Source organism: Silurus aristotelis (genome assembly GCF_946808225.1).
Source record: "Silurus aristotelis genome assembly, chromosome: 11".
NCBI lineage: Eukaryota > Metazoa > Chordata > Actinopteri > Siluriformes > Siluridae > Silurus > Silurus aristotelis.
This window is the reverse complement of record NC_139584.1, coordinates 27,267,508-27,290,681: the sequence shown is the minus strand read 5'-3', so window position 1 is coordinate 27,290,681 and position 23,174 is coordinate 27,267,508. Positions and strand designations below refer to the sequence as shown.

Sequence of the window (23,174 nt, the reverse complement as noted above, 5' to 3'; positions counted from 1 at the left end):
TGTTTGCTCTTAATACATAATCAATCCCGATGACATAATCAAGCTCTTAATGAATGTGTCCTTGTTTCTCGATCCGTGAACCGCCCATGTTTTTTCTTCTCATATTTTTTCGTATGAAAGGAAATGACCTCTATAAGTTGCTGGCAAACAGAACCGATTGTTCCTTTTATCACTTTTATTTGCCCGATTGTGGTGCTTGTGCGAGTATAAATGTGGGCGATCCGGCAAGTGGAATTCGCTCTGTATCTTGTGGCCTTGAGAAAACTACCATACAAGCATGGTAAGAGTTTGATTTTAGGTGTGGTGCAAGATTAGGATTAGGAAAATCTGCTGCAACTTTTGTATGTATGAATATTATCGTCAGGAAAATGATTTTTGAAAACGAGTTGTTCATTTCATCTTCGCAGAAGTGTTTGCTCTTCGGTTTGGTCGTTTTTCTGGTTCCTCTTTTGATTAAGGGAGAGTTTCCAGACTGTGAAACAACGTTTTTGGAAGAAGGTAAAAAAATAAATAAATCAACATCATCCTTTTATTTCTTTACAGTTATCTGTAGTTTAAATAAATATTTGCTATATATTTTGCATATTTGTATCATATTGTGACCGGAGACCATATATAAGAACTGGGTATAGTATGGCGGCTTGGTGGTTAACATTAATGCCAAAGAAATCATCCAAGGTTTGAGGTTTGAGTCCTGCTTCCACCCTGTGTGAGTGGAGTTCCATGTTTCCTATGCTTCACTGGTTTCCATTGTGGTACTTTCATTACCTCCCTCAGCACAAAGACATTTTATTTCCAAATTGTAGTGAAGGTGCAACTGTGCCCTGTGATTGAGTTTACCTCCTATGCAAAGGCGTGTTCCACGGTCTCTGGGGGAAAAAAAAAGACTCCAGGCGATTCCACCAATTTCGATATAACTCGAGTAAAAGTATCTGATTTGAACAGCACTTGAGTATTTGACTCAAATTGAACGTAGGCTTGCACTAGTCATCAACACCAAGACACATGTTAATAAAAAGCCAAAAAACCCACTATTTCGAGCAAAAGCAACACAACAGCCGGTATTATGTCATTATGTATTTTAGATGAAGTAAAAACCAAATATTCAGAGCTGACTAAATATTTTTTATTCAACCTCAACAAAGGCTGGTTCTCACAATTATATGCGCTCTTTTTGACATCTTTTTTTGACAAATGATCTTTAACAGGGGTGCGCAATGTAAGAGTTAAAAGCACATTTTCTGAATCATAAATGTGTTTGAGTAGAGATTAAAATTTTAAAATCTTTGATAGTAAAAGTAGAAAGTATCCAAAAAAAGACTTAAGTACAGCAATAAAGTTGATTTATTGTATAAGATCTAATAAATGAGATGTTTTCAGGTCAGACGAGCTGCATCGATAACACGGATGGGATACAGCACGACCTGGATTCCACTTGGATCAACTCGCAATGCTACAAATGTCACTGCTCGTCCGTCGGCATGACTTGTTGCGACACGTAAGGACGCCGTCTTGACCTTTCCACCCCCTCACTCGTAAAGCGCTTCAGATTTGTTCGTTAACTTTAAACTAAAAAATGGAGAGAGAGTAAGAAGTAAAACACCACCAAAGGTTGATTCTGAAGAGATATTTGAATTAGAACTACCAATATTCATTCTTCTACGTTGTCCCTGGTGGTCTAGTGGTTAGGATGCAGCGCTCTCAGCGCTGCGGCCCGGGTTCGATCCCCGGTCAGGGAACCAGACCCGGATAAATAGAGAGGGTTGTGTTAGGAAGGGCATCCAATGTAAAAACATGTGCCAAATCAAACATGCGGATGATCCGCTGTGGTGACCCCTAATCGCCACAGGGGCGATTTTCACATGGGAGAAGCTGAAATACATTTTTTTTTTTTTTATTAATTCTTTATACCAAGGTGCTCTTGAAATCTCCATTATAATGAGTCAGAAGGTATGGATGAATCTTCTACGTTGTTCCAGCAATAATTTCGATTACTATTATTTATAATGTAAAATAATATAAAAATAAAGGTTTATACATTATAAAGGCTATTTCAAAGTTACACCTTCTAAATTTCTACATTTAACAAGCTGCATTTTCTTTTTCCTTAATTCCACTTGTAAGACAGGAAAATAATCAATAGGCTGTTTAACAGGAACTAATGATTCATTTAGGAATCTGTCACAAAATATATTTGTAATGAAACTGTTGATTGATCAAAGCTACTTTCTTTGACTTACTTTTAGTAATGAAAAAAAAAGTCATTATTGGTATAAGAGGGAAAAAACACCTGCTATTATTAGTTATCACACCTTTATTGATAATTTGCTCTATAAAACAAGCATGTTTTTTCATTCTATGCATGAAACATTTTTTGCAACTGCAGAAATGAATTAAAATGATATACCATGCATTCACTATGGCCTAGTTATAATTAAGTGATTAAGATGTTGGACTTAAGAGCAGAAAGTCTTAAGTTTAAATCCTGGTACCATCAGGCCACCACTTGAGTCATTTTGTAGATGGAAAGCTAAATATACATTTCAATCGTCTTTCTCGTGATTGAACTGTAATGTCTTCCAAGAGATCAAATCACAATTTACAGCATCTACCGACATAATAAAAAATGCATGCTTGCTTTCAGGATTGTGCCACCGAACAACCCGAATCCTAAACTCTGCACTGTGCAGTACGACTATGACACGTGCCAGGCCCGAGTGGTCAACAGGGACGACCCGTCACTACCTTGCTAACATGATGATTGAGACTGGATTCTGAACATTAAAAACAAAATGCGACATCAGAATGTGTCTGGTACATTTATTACAATGATCACAATCACACTCATGATACCACACCCAATAAAAACATTTCTTAACACAGATATGGGTTTGTGGTTTAGGGGGACACTGCAGATTAGTGTGTGTGCAACACCACTGTGGGGACACCTGTCCCATATATATTATAGCACATTGAAATTATTTTATTTCCATATCCTGGATTGTTATGAGGTCGGGGTCAAGGCACATGGTTAACCATTAAACGGCCTGAAGCTGAGAGGGTTAGAGCTTTGGTCAAGGCCCCACCAATGACAGCTGATTAAGCGATGGGACGTCTAACCTTCTAATCAGAAGCCCAATCAAACGCATCCTGAGGCCACCAAAATAAATTACAATATTCTAAAAACACTGACAGTTTAAACACTGATATTGGACTCACAATGGCCGATTTAATTAGTCAAGTCAAGTCAAGTCAAGTTTATTTCTATAGCGCTTTTCACAACAGACATTGTCTCAAAGCAGCTTTACAGAAATCAACAGTCAAGGTGAATGGTGTGCATTTATCCCTGATGAGCAGTCGCCACGACCTTGACCTTGACTGTGGCAAAGAAAGGCAATGAAAAACTCCCTTAGATATTATGAGGAAGAAACCTTGAGGGGAACCAGACTCAAAAGGGGAACCCATCCTCATTTGGGTGACATCAAGAGTTTGATCATAAATCTTTCAACAATACAGAACACTGGAGAGTGAGAACTAACATGATTACTGGAGTATAAGATTATAAGTAAATGTTCTTTCTACAGTCTTTGGTATAAAACAAGGAGCTACTGAGCTCAACATTTGTGATCATCACAGATCCAGCAACAGCTTCTCCATGCCAGAGCCTTTAAACACTCCAGGAGGTCCAATGTCAAAAAAAGGATTACAATGCAGCCTCACAGAGCTCAGGGTTTAATCCTGAGCATAAATGTATTTAATGTACTGTACAATTTTGCTAGATATTTGTCATTAGAGACAATTTAGCAATTCACACAGTAGAAAAAAAATTGAGCAATGTCTCACTAGAGTGCAGATACACAGGTTTGTGCCTGGCGTGAAATAATTGGAATATCAATATTAAGTATAACCGCACTCTTGCAATACTGTTTTTTTGTACAACGATTGATGAATACGAAATGTATACTCACTTTTCCATTCAAATTGACCAAATATTCCCTTTTTTTTTGCTTTATCAGCTTCCTTCCCAGCTCACGTGTATTTGTATTTCCCATTATTAATGCAAACATGTTCAAATGACATTCAATTCCACCACAATAGTATAGGCAGTGTTGGGCTGTCAGGTCCAGCAAGGCCTAAACATCATCAGAATCACTGACTTCTGTGTAATATTTTTTTTTTCCGTGAATATATTTCATTTTTTTGGAAAATTTTATTCTCCTCATTTCATAGCTTTTCCCTTGTTTGCACTGCCTCCTGTAGTGTATGTTTATATTAGAGTTTTTATCCAATCGTATTTCAGATACAATGTGTTGCTAGGGTAAAAAAACAATATGCCTTGTGTTCTTCAGAATTAACAGTGCAGATACATGACAATGAAGCTATGGATTTAACCAATCAGATTTCGAGTTGGCGACACCGGGGTCCTCTAGCAGGCATACAATAATGTTGATATTTTCACGACCTTTTGATTGGATGGTCAGAGAGTGTGCACTAGTCAGAGCTCGCAAACTGCATCTGTAGCAAACTGCACAAACTCAAATATATTCGTGCGGCTTTAATTTAATTACGTTTTTTTTCCATTCCACAATTGCTGACAGATGAGAATAAATGAATTTGTTTGCAGATACACTTACAAAAGGTCATTTTCAAAACACATTTTTTCATGAAAAGCTGGACATCAAGAGGAAAGGTCTGTCGAAACAGTTAAAAACAGTTGTTAAGCTTTTTCAAAAACCATTAATACTGTTGCATTTTTTTCCCCTGTTGAATTTGCATAAATCATTATCAGAATCAGGTTTATTGGCCAAGTGTGTTGACACACACACAGGGAATTTGTTTCCAGTTGTTGATAACTCTCAAAATTACAGACATCGATTACACTATACATTTAGTTTGGACTATACAAGACAAAACAGACGATACAAGACAATACAGAAAACACAAGACAACATAGACAATGTGAGAAATTTAAGAGAACACAATATACAGAGGATATGACAGATCAATTAAAACAGACAATTTGAACTATATGTGGGCGGTGCAGCTGATCATACCTGTCTGTGATAAAGTGCTGTTTTATACTGCGTTTCTATATAATATTGATGATTTCAATATTACATTAATCCCCCCCGCTTTACCACGGTTCGAATCTCGCACCCCTTTTTATTGCATTTGCCACATAACTAATTTGTTTAGCTAATTTTCCCGGTCTTTAATGGATAGCATGATAGACAAAAAAAACTTATCGAGAATTGTTTTTATGGAGTTTTATGTTGAAATAATGAAATGCATTAACACAAATATAATTATTAATTACCAATTGACGTAAAATGTTAATACAGTACAGTACTGTATACATAAAATAGCATGTTTGGGGTGGCGTCCATTTATCGCGGTTTTTCGTTTATCGCGGGCGGTTTTGGAACGGAATCACCGAGATAAACAGGGGATTACTGTATACACGGTATTAAGAGGTGGATTGATTTAAGTATGACTAATGATTAATGGATTCGAAATAGAAAGTTGTATTTTTCACTGGTTAACACCTTTCGTCCAATCGGATTCGAGGATTTAGCAGCGCCGTGGTGCGTGAACCAATCCGCGATGATCTAGTCCAGTCCGGGTTTGCCGTGTCGCTAATCCGGTGTCCTCACTGCTCTGTAATCCAGTCCGGGTTTTACGTGTCGCTAATCCATGTTCCTCACTGCTGTATAATCCAGTCCGGGTTTTCTGTGCGTCCAGCAGAGGCGCGGTGGCAAAACAAAAGCGACGCGGCCATGATCGAGCCGCGAGGTTGCTATCAACTGCGTTTCCGTCTTTAAACCCGCCCTATCGATTTATTCACTTAATAACTTTTAAAGAATATATATATATATATATATATATATATATATATATATATATATATATATATATTTTTTTTTTTTTGCATCTCATAGACGCGAAGAAAACCAAAACAATGACGTAAAGCCTCGTGCTGCGGTAATGGCGGATTAAGAAAAAGGGTAAGTATGCTAGTATGCCGAATTCTAGCTAGTTTGCTAATATTTGGCAGGAAGCGTATTATTAAGGCTTCCGGTGATCATTTTTTTTTATTATTATTTGACTTTTATTATTTATTTGTTTGTAAGGAAAGCGACGTGAAAGCGTTTTTTTTTTGGAGCCTAAGTGTATCAGGGTGAGTGTGGGCAAACAGGCGGGCAGGTTGGCTCGATCCGCGATATCGTGGAATATCGCGATATTTCCGACGGAATCGAAGTAGTGCTTGTAGACTGTTTGACGATTTCAGCTTCAGCACGTCTCACGTGTATTGCTTATATTGTCTTGTATCGTCTGTTTTTGTCTTGTATAATCTAAGCTAATTGTATAGTGTTATTTATGTCTGTAATTTGGAAAGTCACCAACAGCTGGAACCAAATTACTTGGCCAATAAACCTGATCCTGATCTCATGCCATCATCCAGCAAACCTCTCAGGATGTTGTGATCTCCATGGGTAACTGTGATGTCTCTTGCATGGACCACCAACTGTCCATCGCACATGTTTACGGCGTGATCCAGAGCAATTTACAACTGAGCGGTTGAATGTTAAGGACCAGAACTCGTGATCTTCTGATACATACCACTAAGCTGCCACCTCCTCACGTCTAGACTGACAACATAAGAAGGACTGATCTGTTTCATCCCACATGGGCTTCTCAGATTCTCAGTCTCTTGTCATTTCCAGACTGCAATTCCTTTCTCAAAGGGCTGTGTCTAGGCACTGTCTAGGGTTTAACGTCTGAGCCAGGATACCGTCCAGTACTTTCCACCTTACACTAGTCCATTGCTTACATTCCTTTTTCAGATATAAAACTCTCATCCAGGACTTGCCTACTGCGCCAGCAGCATGCCGGCTGTGTTCACTTTAGAGCATTTATCACGCTTATCTCTATTGTCAAGCTCGGTTGAGGCTCTTCTCTGGATGTGATGAACTTTCCTTAGGTCTCCAAGCATCTGGGTGACTTGAAATTTCAAACGCTGATTAAAGATCTACGTCTTTTCGATTGACAGAAATGTTTTCCGAAGGCACTTAGAAGCTCAGTATCCGTTCACAAAATAAAATTAAACTGGAGATTAATTCACTTACCGCCGTAAAGGTACTGGTGGTAAGTAGACGGAGATGTTTTTGTATCGTTTAGGGTTGTGACATTCCAGGAATTTTCCAAACCTAAGATTTTTCATGTGAATTAAAAGTAATGTATCGGAATATACTGAGAATTTACAAAATTGCAGGTTCACCTAAAACAGGAGTAAATTAATTCATTTAATACATTTCCATAAATCTTCTTCCACTTTGGGATATTTCCAGAATTTCCCAGATAAAGTTCCCATGGAAATCTGCTGGAAATGTTCCACCTCTTTTGCAACTGGATGGATGGATGAATGCTTGGTCCTGACATCATGATGCTCCTCTGTCCTCTGCAGCTGTGTCGATCTGATGTTTGCGCTGAATGTGCGCCCGTGCCGTGGGACGTTTCGTGCTCCCGTTTAGAGAATCATGTACCGCGTGGGCGGAGAGCGGGACTTCCAGACGTCGGCCCGACGCATGGGCACGTCGCTGCTCTTCCAGCTGTCGGTGCATGAAAGAGAACTGGACCTGGTGTTCCTGGACCACAGCTATGCCAAGCCCTGGAACGCCCACCCTGACGCCAGCAGTGCCCGGCCCACCCGCATGCTGTTCGTCACGCCGCGCCGGCAGCCGGACACCTCCGTGTGAGTAACGCTTTTATGCAGACTTTCTATCAGGGTCGATCTTATCGCATTAAAGACGCCCATGATCGAAAATGGCTTTTCACAGGGAGTCCGAGATGTCCATCGATGTTGAGACGATCACGCCCACTCCCATGCCTCTCTACGACAACCAGAAAGCCCGGAGCGTGATGAACGAGTGCGAGCGCCACGTCCTGTTTGCCCGGACCATTGCAGACGGACCGCTGCCTCCAGACGACTGGGAAGATCATATTAACAAGTAAGGAAATGACCCGGTGGCCCGCCTCATGCTGCTTGTAGGAATCCGAGACACTTCAGAATGATACCTGTGGTTTTTCAGGCTCAGTTGTAACCGGGATGAAATGGATTATTTACAAATAAGAGAATTCAGATCATTGATGTGTTTATTTATTTATGTTTGTGTAGTTATTGTGAAGTATGAAGACTTATACATTCTCCTAATGAGGCCAATGGCAATCTGTTCTCTTTTAGGACCGGGTGGACCATGGCGCAAAACAAGCTATTTAATAAAGTCCTGAAGGCGCTGCAGGCGGAGAGACTGGCCAGGCTGGCTAACGAGAGTGTGAGAGATCTACACTTCCGTAATTTAGCTTTAACACGGCGCCTCCTTCTTGTTGGTAGTAATTGCGTCATAATGCACCAAAAGGTTGTGCTTTTTGAGCATCACATTCCACATTTAGTGCCAATTTGCTCGTATAATTCCCTCATTCTTCACCATTCCAGGAAAATGTTCCACTGGATTTTCCAGTGTGCTTGTGGAGGTTTGGGCTCATTCAGCCTCAAGGCTCTTAGTAAAGTCATGTATTGGTGTAGCTGAGGTGAGGAGGCCTGGGGTGCAGTCAGCTTCCCCATTCATCCCAAAGGTGTTCAGTAGGGTTGGAGCTTTATAGCAGGAGATCTTCCATTTAAAAGCATGTAAAGCACATCTTCATGGAGTTTGCTTTGTGTACAGGGGCATCGCCCTGGTGGAGCAGGTTTACGTCTCCTAGTTGAAGTGAAGGGAAAATTTTTCATGTTCACGCATCCAAAGACATTTTGGTAGCAGTTTGAGGGAGAAGCACATAAAGCTGGAAATCTCTATAGTGTATGTTTCTGTAGTAGCCGTCATTGTCGAACCTTTTCCCGTGTATGAAAATTAAAACCCGTGCGCGTTTGTCTCTGATCGTCTGTCAGGTTTGTAACGAGCCCGTCCTGCGCAGGATCGCGGTGGACAAATGCGCCCGTAAGGTTCGGCACGCTCTGGCCAGCGTGAACTGGGACGCTAAGCTAACCCAGTGGCTACACAGCACCCTGGTGGAGTCTCTTAGCTTGGCCATGCTGGCCGCCTACCTTGACGTCCTACAGACCCTCAAAAGCAAAGTTCCGTCGCTGATCGAGCGGATGCTGCCATCGTCGTCCACTAAATCGGGCGCGGCTGGAGGTGAGGCGCTCTCTCTGCTCCTGAAGCGCCCCTGGGATCCAGCGGTGGGCGTGCTCTCCCAAAACAAACCGGTACACAGTCATCTTTATATCAATGCGCTTTGGGTGGTTTAAACTTGTCGAAGTGTTTGTTTATTGTGTGTGTGTGTGTGTGTGTGTGTGTGTGTGTTTCTGATTTATTCAGAATAAGTTGCCTGGTTCCCCTCTGATCCTGATGTGTCCATCCGGACCCACGCTGCCCACCTTCTCTACCTCTCGCCGAATGAGATTCTGGCAATCGCAGCTCTCGTGTCTAGGCAAAGCAAGTCTCACACACACACTGTAGTCTCTACCTCTTCTCCCTCTGTCTCCTCATTTTTTTTTCTGCATCTGTCTTTCTCTTTTCTGTTGTTTTTGTTTTTTCTCCCCTCTCTCTCTCTCTCTCTCTCTCTCTCTCTCTCTCTCTCCCTCTCTCCGTCCCTCTCTGTGAATCTGTTTTTACTGCCTTTGTCTTCTCTTTGTGTGTGTGTTTCCTGTTTCTATCAGTCTGTCGTTTCTCTTTCTGGATATTTCATTGTGAGTTCCTATGCATTTTTGGAAAAGAGTGGAAAAAGTATGGGAAGTGATTAGAGTGATTTCCGGGTCTGGATTATTATGGGGGGGTGAATGGTGATTCAGTTGTGATGCAACTGTTGCCATGACAGTACAGCGCCCTCTACCTTGCGACTAACGCATGATATAGTTGGAAATTAAAATCAATATTTCATATGTTAAATATAGTCTTGAAAAAATCTGCATATTTGAATTTCTAAATGAACCCCGGTCTCGTCTCTCTCCTCACCTGCCTGTAAAGATCTGCACCATTTGAATCAGAATGAAATGAGTAACGGGACTCCTTTGTGCCAGGTCATTCCCATAAACACTCACGTGGGCAGCGGCACAAACATCGGGATCACTCAGTGTCTCGAGCACCTGATCGGCACCGTCAGGGGGAAAGTCATCGAGGTGAGAAGTCTGAAAGAGGGACTTTGATTTGTGTCTCATTAAATATTTTCCGGAAAAGGGTGAAGAAGCTTGGAATATGCTTTAAAAATGATTTGGTGATTTTGATTTCAGGTTCACAGTCACTTCCCTCACAAACCCATCATCCTGGTGGGCTGGAACGTGGGGGCCCTGATCGCTTGCCATGTAAGTTATTGACGCAAAACAGTTATTTAGCTCTCTCTCTCTCTCTCTCTCTTCCCTTCCCCCCACCTCATTTATTTTCCATGTTTGTAGGTGTCTCTTATGGAGCATGTGACTGCAGTCGTGTGTCTGGGGTTCCCTCTGCAAACAGTCAGTGGACCCAGAGGGGTAAATACTCAGTGGCATCATGTTGGACCTGAAAAAAACTGCCTTATAGCTACATATAGGGTGAACGTAAACAAGCTTTAATTTCAGGACGTAGACGACCCCTTGTTGGACATGAAGACCCCCGTGCTGTTCGTGGTGGGTCAGAACGCGCTGCAGTGTGGCACAGAGAACATTGAGGAGTTCAGGGAGAAGATCCGAGCAGACAACAGCATGGTGGTTGTAGGAGGAGCAGATGACAATCTCAGGTGCGACTGTGCACGTAAAGTTTTACAAGCGTTTATCTCAGACATGTCTCAACTCGGCCGGGTTTATGTTTTCTGTCTTCCGTTTGTCCATGTCGCAGGATCGGTTCCTCCAAGATGAAATTTGAAGGTCTGACTCAGACGATGGTGGATCGCTGCATTCAGGTTCACACTTAAGTGTTTATATATATTTATCACCCAGCATCAAAGCATTTTATTGCCATGATGCAATTTACTTTTTTTTCTGATTAGCTGACCAGATGTTTGATGTTTCTTTACCTCCTTCAGGATGAGATCGTAGATTTCCTGACAGGCATTCTTATGCGAGCAGAAAGCTCCAGCCTCACCTCGGCGGAAACTCGGGATCTGGATGCGGAGAAGAAAAAGAAACCACGTCGCGAGTTGCCTTTTGAGACCGAGAGGTCTCGACCGTCGTCGCCAGCCATCAGGGTCCCCATCTCCCCTTCAGGATCAGAGGTTAGACCATGAATTAGCGAGGAATAGGACTTGATCAGTGGTTTTTCTCACTGTAATTGTTGGTAACTCTTTGGTATTGGGGTTTGTTTTTTTATTTGTTTGAACTTGTGTGAGCAGAAGAGCTGTTCCACACCCTGGGAATCTGTTCACCTCCTGTAGCTTTTCTAGAACATTAAAAAGTGATTTGGTGCAAGACTTATTGGGTTTAATACAACCTCTAAAGAAATATCTTAACATTTGTCAATTCATTCTTTTTGTCTTCTGTTTACTGCAGCGCAGAAGTACAAATACAACAAAATAAATTTAAAGTGCAGTGCAAGTAAGAAAACACTAGGGGGCGATCACTAGGCTGACCGAATTTTCAACTGCAATCAACACCTCCTGACCAATCAGATTCTAGGATGTAAGCATATTGTCACTATAAAAGATATGGACTAATGTTATATTTTTGTTTGTTGCCCCCTGTAGGACATGTCCAGTGTGTGCAGCAGTCCCACAGCCAGTCCCAAACCCAAGACGAGCACTCTGTCTCCGGCTCAAAAGTCGAGCCTCATCACTGCCACCCAGCTCCTCAAAACACACATGCAGCGATCTGGAACCATGCTTACACACAAACAAGCTCAAGGTGAGGGGAAAAGAGGGTACCCACACATTCCCTGTGTGTGTGTGTGTGTGTGTGTGTGTGTGTGTGTGTGTGTGTGTGTGTGTGTGTGAGAACAGTAAATCGGTTAGTAGTTTTATCAATTGTAAGCATTCAGTCACCTTTCAGTTCATTCCACCTCCCCATGATGTGTATGTGGGAGTGTTTCCTACTTTCCTGTCATCCTTCTCTTTTTCCCCCCTCTCCTTCATTCTCTTTGTCTTCCGTCCGCTGTAGCTCAGTTCGCTGCCATTATGAAACAGAGCATGCTGGTGAGGAAGAGTGTTCCTCCTGGCAGCCCCTCCTGTCTGTTTGGTGAGTATATCTTCCTCCCCTCTCTCTCTCTCTCTCTCTCTCTCTCTCTCTCTCTCTCTCTCTCTCTCTCTCTCTCGCTTTCCCGGCATCTCTCTCTCTCTTTTCATCACTCCTCTAAACTTCTTCCTTCTTTTTATTGGCCATTTTTTAAATCCCGCTTTGAAGAAACGCGCCTTTTTCGCGGACAAAGTTTTCAGGAAGGTCGTCGTCTGGCGTCTAGTCTCATAAATCAAAGAAGACGCGTTTGGAATTCAGTGTGCACATATTTGGAAAAAAAAAGGGAAAAAAAAGGAGTGTCTCAATATTTACCCAATTTAATCTAATTCATACAAAATGGCAAATCTTTTTTTTTTTTTTTTTTTTTGGTTCACTAAGTCACTCATTAAACTTAGTGGCTTGATTGTGTGTGACTCTATGACCCTCTCTTGTTTTTCTGTGCTGTAGTGCCCGTGTCCGGCGAACAGGTAGAAGGTTTTGAACAGAACGAACAGCGACTCAATTTGAAAAGAAGGCAGACGCCGAGTCCAACGATTTCCACAAAATCCTCCAAACGGGCCAAGATCAAAGTCACTATTGTCTCGCACAGCGATGCATCCGGTACCACGGTGCCTCCCGGCATCCAGGAAGGTAAACACACGGTTTTAACGTTCGAGGTCGACCACTTCGTTGCCATCTATACCCGATAGTTTCAGCAAATCCATACAGATAGTTTTTCTGGGTCGTGTTTGCTGCTGAAAAAAATCCTTTGTTGTTGTAGAGTACGAGAGCGGCCTCCAGAGGCGAATCTCTGACACCACGTGCTGTTTTTTTTTTGTTTCCCTAAATATTTTTTAATATAATGAATATATTCACATTTTCCATTTATCACATTTTCAGTATTCAGTGTTTGTTTTTTTGTAATAAAATTCAGTTCACTATATTACATAGACAGTTATAGTTTTGTTTTTATCCAGTATCCCTATAAAAATCGGTTGATTAATTGGTTATCGGCAAGTACGATCCAACTCAGCTGACGGTATCAGTAAAATAACACAAATATTGACTATTAGGAGTAAAACATGACAAGAATATCTACATGGAGATTAAAATGGTATAGACTGTAATTTAATATCTATTTATTACTGTAGGTGCATCTGGAAAACCCCTTACAGTCACCATGGGCCAAAGTGCATCAGGTGCTAAAGATCTTACTGGACTGTTGACTGCTCAAAGGTATATTAACATTCAGCATATATGTTGTGTCATATAACTTTGAATCGATTCAGAATGTATTTCTAGTTGTGTATTTTCAACTTTTATAATTAACGTAGTAATAGTGAGTAATATTATGGCTAATTCTCTATACTAGTTACAATTGTTTTTAGGTTGAGGCCCCGGCTCTACTGTGATTGTTGTGTCTCGGTAGGTCTGGCTCTTTGTCTGATGCCTCTGGAGGTATCGGCTCAGGAGGAGGTTCCTTCCACAGCCTGCAGGCGTCAGTCATATCCGGCTCCTCCACCACCCCGACACAGGTCCAGACTTCTGCACAAGGTATAAAAGGAGGGTCAGAACCAATAAAAGTCCAGAAGCACAAGCTAGAGCTAAAATTCCTCATAAAGAACAAACTAATCCCTAATTCTTATAATAATCCAGGCTGAAACACACACACACACACACTCTGTCTCCAGTCTGTGGGCTTGTGCTTCTGTCATAAGGGGCTATTATGCCTGAAATGAATATTTATGATGTTGGCTTTTATTGTGTGTGTGTGTGTGTGTGTGTGTAGCTACCTCTGCTAGTAGCCTGTTGCAGGGCCTGAGCTTCAGCCTGCAGGAGATCAGCTCTAAATCTCCTGCTCTGCCCTCCAGCACACAGGTACGAACCCAGACGATGATGTCACACAACTGTAACATTGTACTAGCAGTATTTTGCTGAATAGACAATATGTAATTTTTAAACCCTCTCTCTTTTTCTCTAAGGCTTCAGTTGGAAAAGCTCAGACTCACAGCCAGGTATTAACATCACTCAGTCCAGTAGGTGGCACTCTGGTCCGCGCCGTTCCCGTCGTCTCCACCAGCTCTGGAGTAAATAAAAGCACAGCAATCCATCAGCTGCTTACAAACGGAGGCCTGGCCAAACTGGCCAATAGCCTGCCAGGACTGGCCCACGTGGCCAATCAGAGCGCGGGTACGTCCTTACCGACACCGCGCTCCACCAAACAGCGGCGACCGCGCTGAGTAGTGTTCAGGGAAATGTTACCATGACTACCGTCTTAGCAAAGCGACCAGAAGCGTCGAGCAGCGACGCAGCAAGAAAGTGCTTTACCCGTAGACGGAGGAGGGAAAGAAAGTGTATTGTGTTTGAATCAGCAAAAAGATGTCCACAATCACGCTGTATATATTGTACTATGGGGGGGGGGGGGTCGCTTCTAGAAAAGCAACATGCAGGCGAGATTTCCAGTTTAGACACAAAGCGACTTTAACAATATTCCCGTTAATGTTCATATGGTTCATATGTTTGTCTGTTTTCCGCATTTTCATTATGTTCATGTGCTTAATTTTTTCCGTTTTAATATATTTTGTGTTATTTGGTGCGACGCACATGTACTGGTTTCGGCATCCACTCACAAGTGCATTCATTAAACAAAAACAACCACCCAGCATTACTGATGTCAAGCTTTGTCATTTTTTCCCCCCCTCATCCTTTTTTTTTTTTCCCTTTTCTGTGCGTATATATTATATTAGGGGTGTGACGGTACACGTATTCTTACTGAAATCCTTCGGTACAGGGCATTCAGTTTGGTACACGTGTGCGGAATGCAATCCTTTTTTCGTCCGGAACACTAGTTGAAATCTCAGTTTCCTCAGGACGTATTAAGTGGCGGACCACTTAAGTTTGTTTAGTTTAGTACATTTGTTACATTTGAAAACGTACACAACAATGGCAGGGGTATAAACAAGAAACTAGAGTTAGCGCAGTGTCACTGTGGCTGCTCGCTCCGTACAGTAAATATTTTTGTTACATTAAAACGCTAAAGAATCCATAGCGTTAGCCGCTAACCGGGAAGTGGGAAATTTCTTTTAAAAGGATCGTATCGAGGGAGTGAAAGAATGAAGAATAGAATGAATGAAGACATTTGTTAAAGTGTGCTGAAATAAGTAGAACATTTAAGATCATATGTTTGGAAAATTAAATGTGAAACACACACACACACACACACTTACATACACATCTGTATTATCCAAAACGGGGTAAAAAATAAACTATTTACATTTTTCCATTTATTTTTATTCAATCAATTTAATTTCTGCTAATTTAATTGGTTACTCAACCTAATCAATATATTAGTGTATAGCATTAATTTGATTTATTCTTTTATAAAATTTTAAATGAACAATTCTGTTATTTAACCAAGCAGGTATTTTATGTAAAATTGTTTAAACTAAAAATGTGAACTCTTGATGTTCGCAAATGTTAATAATAAACTGCGTTAATAAGAAAAACGACAAAAAATTTAGTTTTGCTTAGAAATTGTACCGAACCGTGAATTTTGCAACAACAATTTTAGACCAACAGAGGGCGCTGTATAACGTTTACGTCATTATCTCTGCATTATGACTTGTTTTCCCGAACATCATTTTTATTTGCATATTATGCTTTTTTTTTATATATATATATTGATTCTTTTTTGTTCTTTTTGCACATTTCCCTATAAGCTATTTATTTCTCTGGTACTTTCAGGTCTTTACAGTGTCCAAAAGCCATATATTTGCATCATCATATTCATGGTAAAAGCTTTCATTATCTTATCGACAAAAATATGTGGACACCTGAGTTCAAATTAAATGTGGAGTCTCATTCCACATTTAATCTCCATTTGCTCTTATAATACCCACTAGGAAGATTTTCCACTAGATTTTGGAAATTTGTGCTTATTCACCTACAAGGGTGTTTGTAAACTCAGGTACTGATGTCGGTGAGGAGGCCTGATGGTGCAGCTTAAGGCTCAAGGCTACATAGCAGGCCACTCAAGATCTCCATTTCAATCCATCTCATAGCTTTGGCTATCCTGCTGGAACAGGTTTGAGTCTCGTAGTTCAACTGAAGGGAAAATTGAATGTCGCCACATAGTCGTATAGCAGGTAAAATCAGGTTATCTGATACCAATTTAGTGTATATTAAGTTCATTATCAAATTATTTATGTAAACTTGGGATCTTCTGATTGAGCTAACAAAGAAACCATGAATTTAATATGTACATAAAATAATCTATTTGGACTTCATGTAACATGATGTTTGTTAGAATTTAGATGGTCATAAAAATCAATTGGAGTGTGCAAAATGTAGAACCTGGGACAAAAAAAAACGCACATCACACACAACTGATCCGATCATATAGACAATTCATCTACATGCTCCACAATTAACTGCCCAATATGTGGCTCCTTGAGCAGATTTTAATGGCCATGTTGGCTGTTTGTGCCTCACTGCTGCCCTCATACGCTATTATAGATACTGTTTAAACACCTTGGTTTGGAGGAAGATATTGTAGTTCCATCTGTGGATATAATTGCAGAGGTCAGTTTGCAGTCTGCTGTGCTAGAATCATCAATGTGTCACAGTGTAGGACATGGTGTTGGTGTTATAAGAGACTTCTCTCTGAGGAAGTAATTCGAGGTTTTTATTTGTGAATGCCAGGAATCGTTTCTCTTCTCTCTCATCGAGTGTGTACATCGTCAATTCAATATAAAAAAGGTGTATATAGCAAGTGAATATACTTGTATATTCTTGTAATCTGATTAAATATACACTATATTGCCATAAGTATTGGGTCACCTGACCTTTCCTGCTGTATGTGGTTCTTTCTCAAACTGTTACCACAAATCTGGAGGTGCTCAACTGTACCTGACGTCTTTAGATGTGCTATAATGAAATTTGGCGTTTGCTTGAACTTGAAAATCCAGACCTGTTCCTGATGCCCCTGTGCAGAAAGTGAGCTCCTTGGAGATCTGGTGTACATAGTTTGTAAAGAAAGATCTTGCTGGGATAAAGCTCTAAACACATCCCTACTGAACACCTTTGGGATGAATGTGAACGCTGACTGCACCCCAGGTCTCCTCACCTACATCAGTACCTGCCTTTCATAACACCCTTGTGGCTGATCAACACAAATATCCATAAGCAAACTCCAAAATCTAGTGGAACATCTTCCCAGAAGAGTGATTTGGGACTAAATGTGGATTGCGATGCTCAAAAATCACATACCGTACTTGGAGATGCTTGTTTAAGGATCTCATTCATGTAGAATGTTTTTTCCTCAGGTTTGTATGATATAAATGTCTATCTTCAATTTTGGTTTGAGGTTCCAATGACTAGGATCAATGCAAATTTGTATAAAACTTTAAAAGAAAGATATCCTGAGAGTTTGGGCTTATCATCTTCTTGAAAGCTCTAGCAATGGAATGGGTGTAACCTCCTGGCAGAGGCAACCAGGTTTCAAAACATGAAATATCCTGTTTTTTTTTTTGTGTGTATGTTTTGAACAGGTCTGAAAGCCCCTACTACGATCACAGTGACTTTGCGAGGCCAGCCAAGTCGAGTTCAAGCTCTGGGTCACGCTGGAGCTGTACTGCCGCCTCACAACACGTCCGAGCAGCAGGTGGGGGTGTGGATTTATGTAAAAGCAATATCGCATGAACCACAATGGGGTTGCACCGAATACTGGCATTGCTGTGATTTGCAGCTGCAGGCAGGAAGTAGATCCTGAAGAAACCACACTTACCTTGTAATAGGTGGTCTGGCTGGGTTGCTTACATTCTCGCTGAAGGTGCTTCTGAAATACGTAGTTTTCATTGAAACTTATATTCAGAAAAAACCTTATGAAGATGCTAACACTACAGTAGTGACCACTTTAAACTAAATTTCATAGCAAATGAGAAGATACATACAGTAAAACATCCCACTGCAGTTATGGGAGAAACACTGTGGACAAAAGATTTGGAACACCTGATCTTTCCAGCCATATGTAGTTCTTTCCCAAACTTCTACCCCAATTTGGAGGCACACAATGTAGAATTAAATTTTCCCCTCACTTGAACTTGGAGACCCCATCTCTATAAAGGAGCTGATAGTAGCTCCATGAAGATATGCTTTACAAGGGCTGGAGTGGAAGATCTTGAGTGGTCTGTTATAGAAATCTGATCTCAACCCAAGTAAACACCTTTGGGATGAATGTGAATGCTGACTGCACCCCGGGCCTCCTCACCTCACCTACATCAGCACCTGACTTTACTAACACCCTTGTGGTTGAATGAGTAAACATCTCTACAAGCACACACCAAAATCTGGGAATCAGAAGAATATTATAATAGGAAATGGGAACTACATGTGGAATGGGGTGTTTAAAAAGCACCAATCTTATGCTCAAGTGTTTACATTTGTACATATATTGTATTGGCAGATTAATCGATGCAGTGTATCAGCTGAGCTTAATAGAGTCACTTTTAGGTTGAATATCATTTTCAGAGCAACAGCATGAACATTTTAACCCTGAGTAAACTTTTCCACATTTTATAGTATTACATTTTGGAACTAAAATACACTTAATGAGGATCATAACGTGCCATAAATACGTAAAAAAAAACAAAAAACCCACAATACTCCAGAACATTGAACTGATGTAATGGTACCTTCCAGTTGTTTTATTGTTGTTGTTTTTGTTGCGATTGGGTGATTGAGGGAAAGACAATGTTAACTATTGTCCAATTCTAGATACGCAAGCGTATACAGTAAGATGTGTTGTGGGACGCTTTTAACGTCTTGTACGTGACCGAAATTATTATTTGTTTTACAAGGGGACATAAACCAAAAAAAGGAGTAAAATTGAATAAGAATAAAAAAATGTAATTTACAATAAGATGGAATTTGATAGAAATAATAAGAATTGACACCATATGCATTTCCGGAAGGCAGAAACAGTGGGAGTTTTTTAAATAAATATGTTTTAATGAAGTGCAGTTGAGCCGGATGTGCAGTTTTTTTTTGTTTTGGATTATAATTTAATACCTGAGTCTTTACATCACTACACATGCTCCATGTAATTCCAAATGTAATTCTCTGGTGACAGCTGTGCAAAATCCTTTCACTGTTGCCTGTCACTTGTCATTTAATTCAAACTGATCATCTCTGTCGTTATTGATAGGGTTTCTTTCTTTAAAAAAAGAAAAAAAATAGGTGAAATAAAAATCTCACGCCACATCCGCAGCCTTTTCATTTCCCAGCATCGGAATCGATTGGTTTCGAGTGGTTGCTATAGTAACAGTCTCTCTGAGCAGAAAACAGAATTTAGAGCTAATTATCTCATTAAAATCGCTGACAAGTTTAATTACACACATCGCCATTCCAAACTGAGTCAAATCTTTCAGGGGCTTTTTTTTTTTTTTTTTCCTTCCCCAAAGTGTAATTTAACACAAATTTAACACAAATTTAATCGATATCTTTCATTTCAAATGTTTTAAAAGAATTTTTGCTTCAATAGGGTGCAATAAACGACAGGATTCATGGAGACCTCGATGCGCATCATGCATCTGATTACATGGTCGTCCTCCTCACTTCTTATTTGTGATTTTGAAATTGACCTTGGCTATATAATAATATACAATTGGCTATATATATATATATATATATATATATATATATATATATATATATATATATATATATATATATATATATGTGTGTGTGTGTGTGTGTGTGTGTGTGTGTGTGTGTGTGTGTGTGTGTGTGTGTGTGTGTGTGTGTTTGTGTGTGTGTGTGTGTGTGTGTAATTAATTCGATGTTTACACTTTATAGACAATAAATTGTGACACCTCACTATAAGATGTGCTTTTTCAAAATCCCTTTGTTACCCATTTGCTGTTATAATAACCTCCACTCTTCTGGGAAGATGTTGCACTAGATTTTGGAGTGTGCTTGTGGAGATTTGTGTTCACTCAGCTACAAGGGTGTTAGTAAAATCAGAAGCTGATGTAAGTAAGGTGAGAAGAAGAATAGCATTTATTTGTCATTACAACACAGTGAAATTCTTTTCTTGACAAATCCAAACTTGTTCGAAAGTTGGGGTCAGACATAATATAGCAGCCTCTGGAGCACAGAAGGTCAAAAGTCTTGCTCAAGGCCCCAAGAGTGGCAGATTGGCCATCCCCGGGCTTGAACCCCCAACCTTCTGATCAGTAACCCAGAGCCTTAACCACTAAACTACCATTCTATCTTGAGGGGAGGAGGCCAATGGTGCAGTAAGGGTTCTATTCCATCAAAAAGATGTTCAATAGGTTGAAGGTTAAATCTCTATAGCTGGAGATCTTTCACTCCAACCCATGTAAAGCATGGAGCTGCCTCGGTGCACAGGGACACTGTCCTGCTGGAACATGTTCTGGGTCTCCTAGTTTAAATGCATCCAAGACATCAAAATACAATTGTGTGCATTTAACTTTGTGGTAACAATTTGTGGAAGATATGGCTGGAAAAGTCAGGTGTCCCAATACTTTTATCCGTGTGATGTATATCAACTTATCAAGTTGCAACGTTTTAAATATAAATTCTAACTGCATGGTTGTAACCTGTGTATTGTTTTTTTTTTCAATAGTCCTATTTAAACCACTTCATTTGTGCTCAGTTGAATTATCATTTTGTTTACGGATATAATATTTCTCACTTTGCAGCGTTTTATAGCAGAAGTTATTTCGTGATGTGAGCAACACTGAGGCACTGAGTAACTACTCCACTTTTGTTTCCCCAGTGAATGGAATTTTCTTGGAAAAGTTTCATATTGACGCTCACTGGCTTTATCCGTAAGCAGACCGCTGAGCCTTTGGGAGAAACCCTGATTTCCCGACCGCACCTGCTTTCCCACCGAGGCCGAGTTTTGGAACAGCTGTGGACTTTATTCTGCATATAACTGAACGTCTTACTGGCAGGCAGATATGAGCGGATATGAATCAGAACGCTTTAACATCACTTCTGGGCGAGTCTCAGATTAGTCACTGTATACGGTACTGCTCAATGGTGAAACTGTAATAAAAAAAACAGTACATTATTTCATTATACTGTACATGTGTATACTATTGTGAATGACAATAAAAAAAAGGCAGTGCAAAGTCTTTTGGGCCTTTTAGAACTTCTTCTGAAAATTCAAGCTTTACTTTAGAAATGTGTTGACATTTACCCAAAGCAGCTCGTCTTAACCACCTCACTTTAAATATATATTTAAATCAAAATAAAACCAAATAAAGAGACATTTCCAACTGTTGTACTGGTATTGTCCTCCCTCTTATTGCGTTACAAAGTTTATACTTTAATGATGCCGACTAATATATAATAAAACTACAATACAGTTAATATACACTACATGGACAAACGTATTGGAACACGTATTTTCCAGCCATATGTGGTTCTTTCCCATTAGGATGTTGAGGTTTTTGAGGATGTTAAGGTTTTCGTTGGGAGTGACGATGATGGACAGGATTAAAAACGAGTTTATTAGAGGGACAGCGCATGTAGGACGTCCTCTACAGCGCATGTACCCCCTGTCCTCTACATCTGCCTCTTTCAAACCAACTACCTGCATGTCTTCCTTCACCACATCCATAAACCTCCTCCTTGGCCTTTCTCTTTTCCTCCTTCCTGGTGGCTCCATCCTCAGCATTCTCCTACTGATATACCCCATGTCTCTCCTCTGCACATGTCCAAACCATCTCAATCACACCTCCCTCACCTTGTCTCCAAAATGTCCTACATGCGCTGTCCCTCTAATAAACTCGTTTCTAATCCTGTCCATCATCGTCACTCCCAACGAAACCTTAAAACCTCCTGTCTTTTACTCTTTAAACCTGAAGGCTATGAGTTCAAATCCCAGCACCACTAAGTTGCCACTGCTGTGGCATTAAATTAAGTTCAGCTCAGTTGTTTATATTTATATATATATATATATATATATATATATATATATATATATATATATATATATAATCTACCAAATGGCATGAATGTAAATCAATAATGTTATAGAACAGTTATTCTTTCACCAACAATTTGTTTTCTCTTGTTCTCATTTATACAACGAAGAAAAAAAGGAGCTTATGTGAAACCTGAAAGTGGAAAATACACTGATACTAAAGACTCCTTCTTTAAATATTAAATAAATATCTTATTACCTTATCAGACCATAGAATCTAGAGCACTAACGTCAGAGCTGCTGCTTTAGTGGAGCTGTGGCATAAATTCCAAGTTTTATTTGTCATATTTACTGATGTCAGTGACAGTAAGGCTGCAGACATACTACAGAAAACTACAGCAAATATTAAATATTAGTGATATTAAAAGGTAAAGAGAAATACAAATGGTAATAATGAGGCATAGGAAAGTTATGATTGTTTATGTGTGTGCAGAAGTGTGTATATATATATATATATATATATATATATATATATAATATGAATTATATGAATATTTACATGTGACATGTATTATCATGAGGTATTTATACTAAAATATGAAATATATAGGTGTATAAGTGGAATGTATATTTTACAGTAGGTGGGCAAAAATACACAAAGAAACACAAGTCAGATGCAATAGTACTAGAAAGTGTAACGTTATTAAGAGTTCTGAGAATTGAGACGTTTTCCGATTCACTGGTTTGAAAGAAGGATAGAAAAACTTTGAGAACTGGCATTTTTTCTTTTAACTTCCTGTTGATGTGTTGAACAATTAATACATGTTAAGGATATGAAACAAGTCATACTGAAGCCAGAACATTTTTATAGAACGTTAGTCCATATAGATCCTGAGTTTGTATCCCAACTTGTGCTTTTTAATGAGAATTTTCCTCGTCGAAATGTAAATAAAAAAGGCACAGTTTTTGAGCACAAGCTTCAGTATTTCATTGGATTAAAGAAGCTGTCCTTCACCATAGTGATGAGGATTGGGATAACAGCAGGGA

The 23,174-nt window shown here is 39.9% G+C and overlaps 1 protein-coding gene and 1 long non-coding RNA gene across 4 annotated transcripts; both read left to right on the top strand.

Annotated features, from left to right (window-relative positions):
• Positions 1-2,806, top strand: LOC310733164. The gene is made up of 4 exons (XR_014535636.1): positions 1-280; positions 408-498; positions 1,381-1,498; positions 2,645-2,806. It is a non-coding gene; the product is annotated as an uncharacterized lncRNA (long non-coding RNA).
• Positions 2,807-5,645: 2,839 nt separating this feature from the next.
• Positions 5,646-21,481, top strand: kansl3 (KAT8 regulatory NSL complex subunit 3). 3 transcript variants are annotated; one of them, XM_083554131.1, is made up of 22 exons: positions 5,646-5,668; positions 5,721-6,005; positions 7,466-7,753; positions 7,839-8,009; positions 8,243-8,333; positions 8,945-9,262; positions 9,375-9,491; positions 10,076-10,174; positions 10,286-10,357; positions 10,448-10,522; positions 10,610-10,767; positions 10,866-10,929; positions 11,053-11,241; positions 11,710-11,866; positions 12,119-12,196; positions 12,641-12,823; positions 13,324-13,408; positions 13,602-13,726; positions 13,962-14,050; positions 14,155-14,362; positions 17,722-17,834; positions 20,973-21,481. In XM_083554131.1, the coding sequence occupies exons 3-22, from the start codon at positions 7,539-7,541 to the stop codon at positions 20,973-20,975; spliced, it is 2,610 nt and encodes an 869-aa protein (XP_083410257.1). In that variant the 5' UTR covers positions 5,646-5,668; positions 5,721-6,005; positions 7,466-7,538; the 3' UTR covers positions 20,976-21,481. The 3 variants fall into 3 exon arrangements, with proteins under 3 accessions (XP_083410257.1, XP_083410259.1, XP_083410258.1); XM_083554132.1 differs by lacking the exons at positions 5,646-5,668; positions 12,119-12,196 and having other exon boundaries at positions 5,726-6,005; XM_083554133.1 differs by lacking the exons at positions 12,119-12,196; positions 17,722-17,834; positions 20,973-21,481 and having other exon boundaries at positions 14,155-14,837.
• The last annotated feature ends 1,693 nt before the right edge of the window (positions 21,482-23,174 follow it).

What these genes read in the sequence shown, in the direction of transcription:
- kansl3 (XM_083554131.1), top strand. Translation starts at nt 7,539, where the DNA reads ATGTACCGCGTGGGCGGAGAGCGGGACTTCCAGACGTCGGCCCGACGC. An exon ending in TGGTGGATCGCTGCATTCAG is followed by an intron (nt 10,930 to 11,052) that starts GTTCACACTTAA and finishes TACCTCCTTCAG; the next exon opens with GATGAGATCGTAGATTTCCT. An exon ending in TCTCCCCTTCAGGATCAGAG is followed by an intron (nt 11,242 to 11,709) that starts GTTAGACCATGA and finishes TGCCCCCTGTAG; the next exon opens with GACATGTCCAGTGTGTGCAG.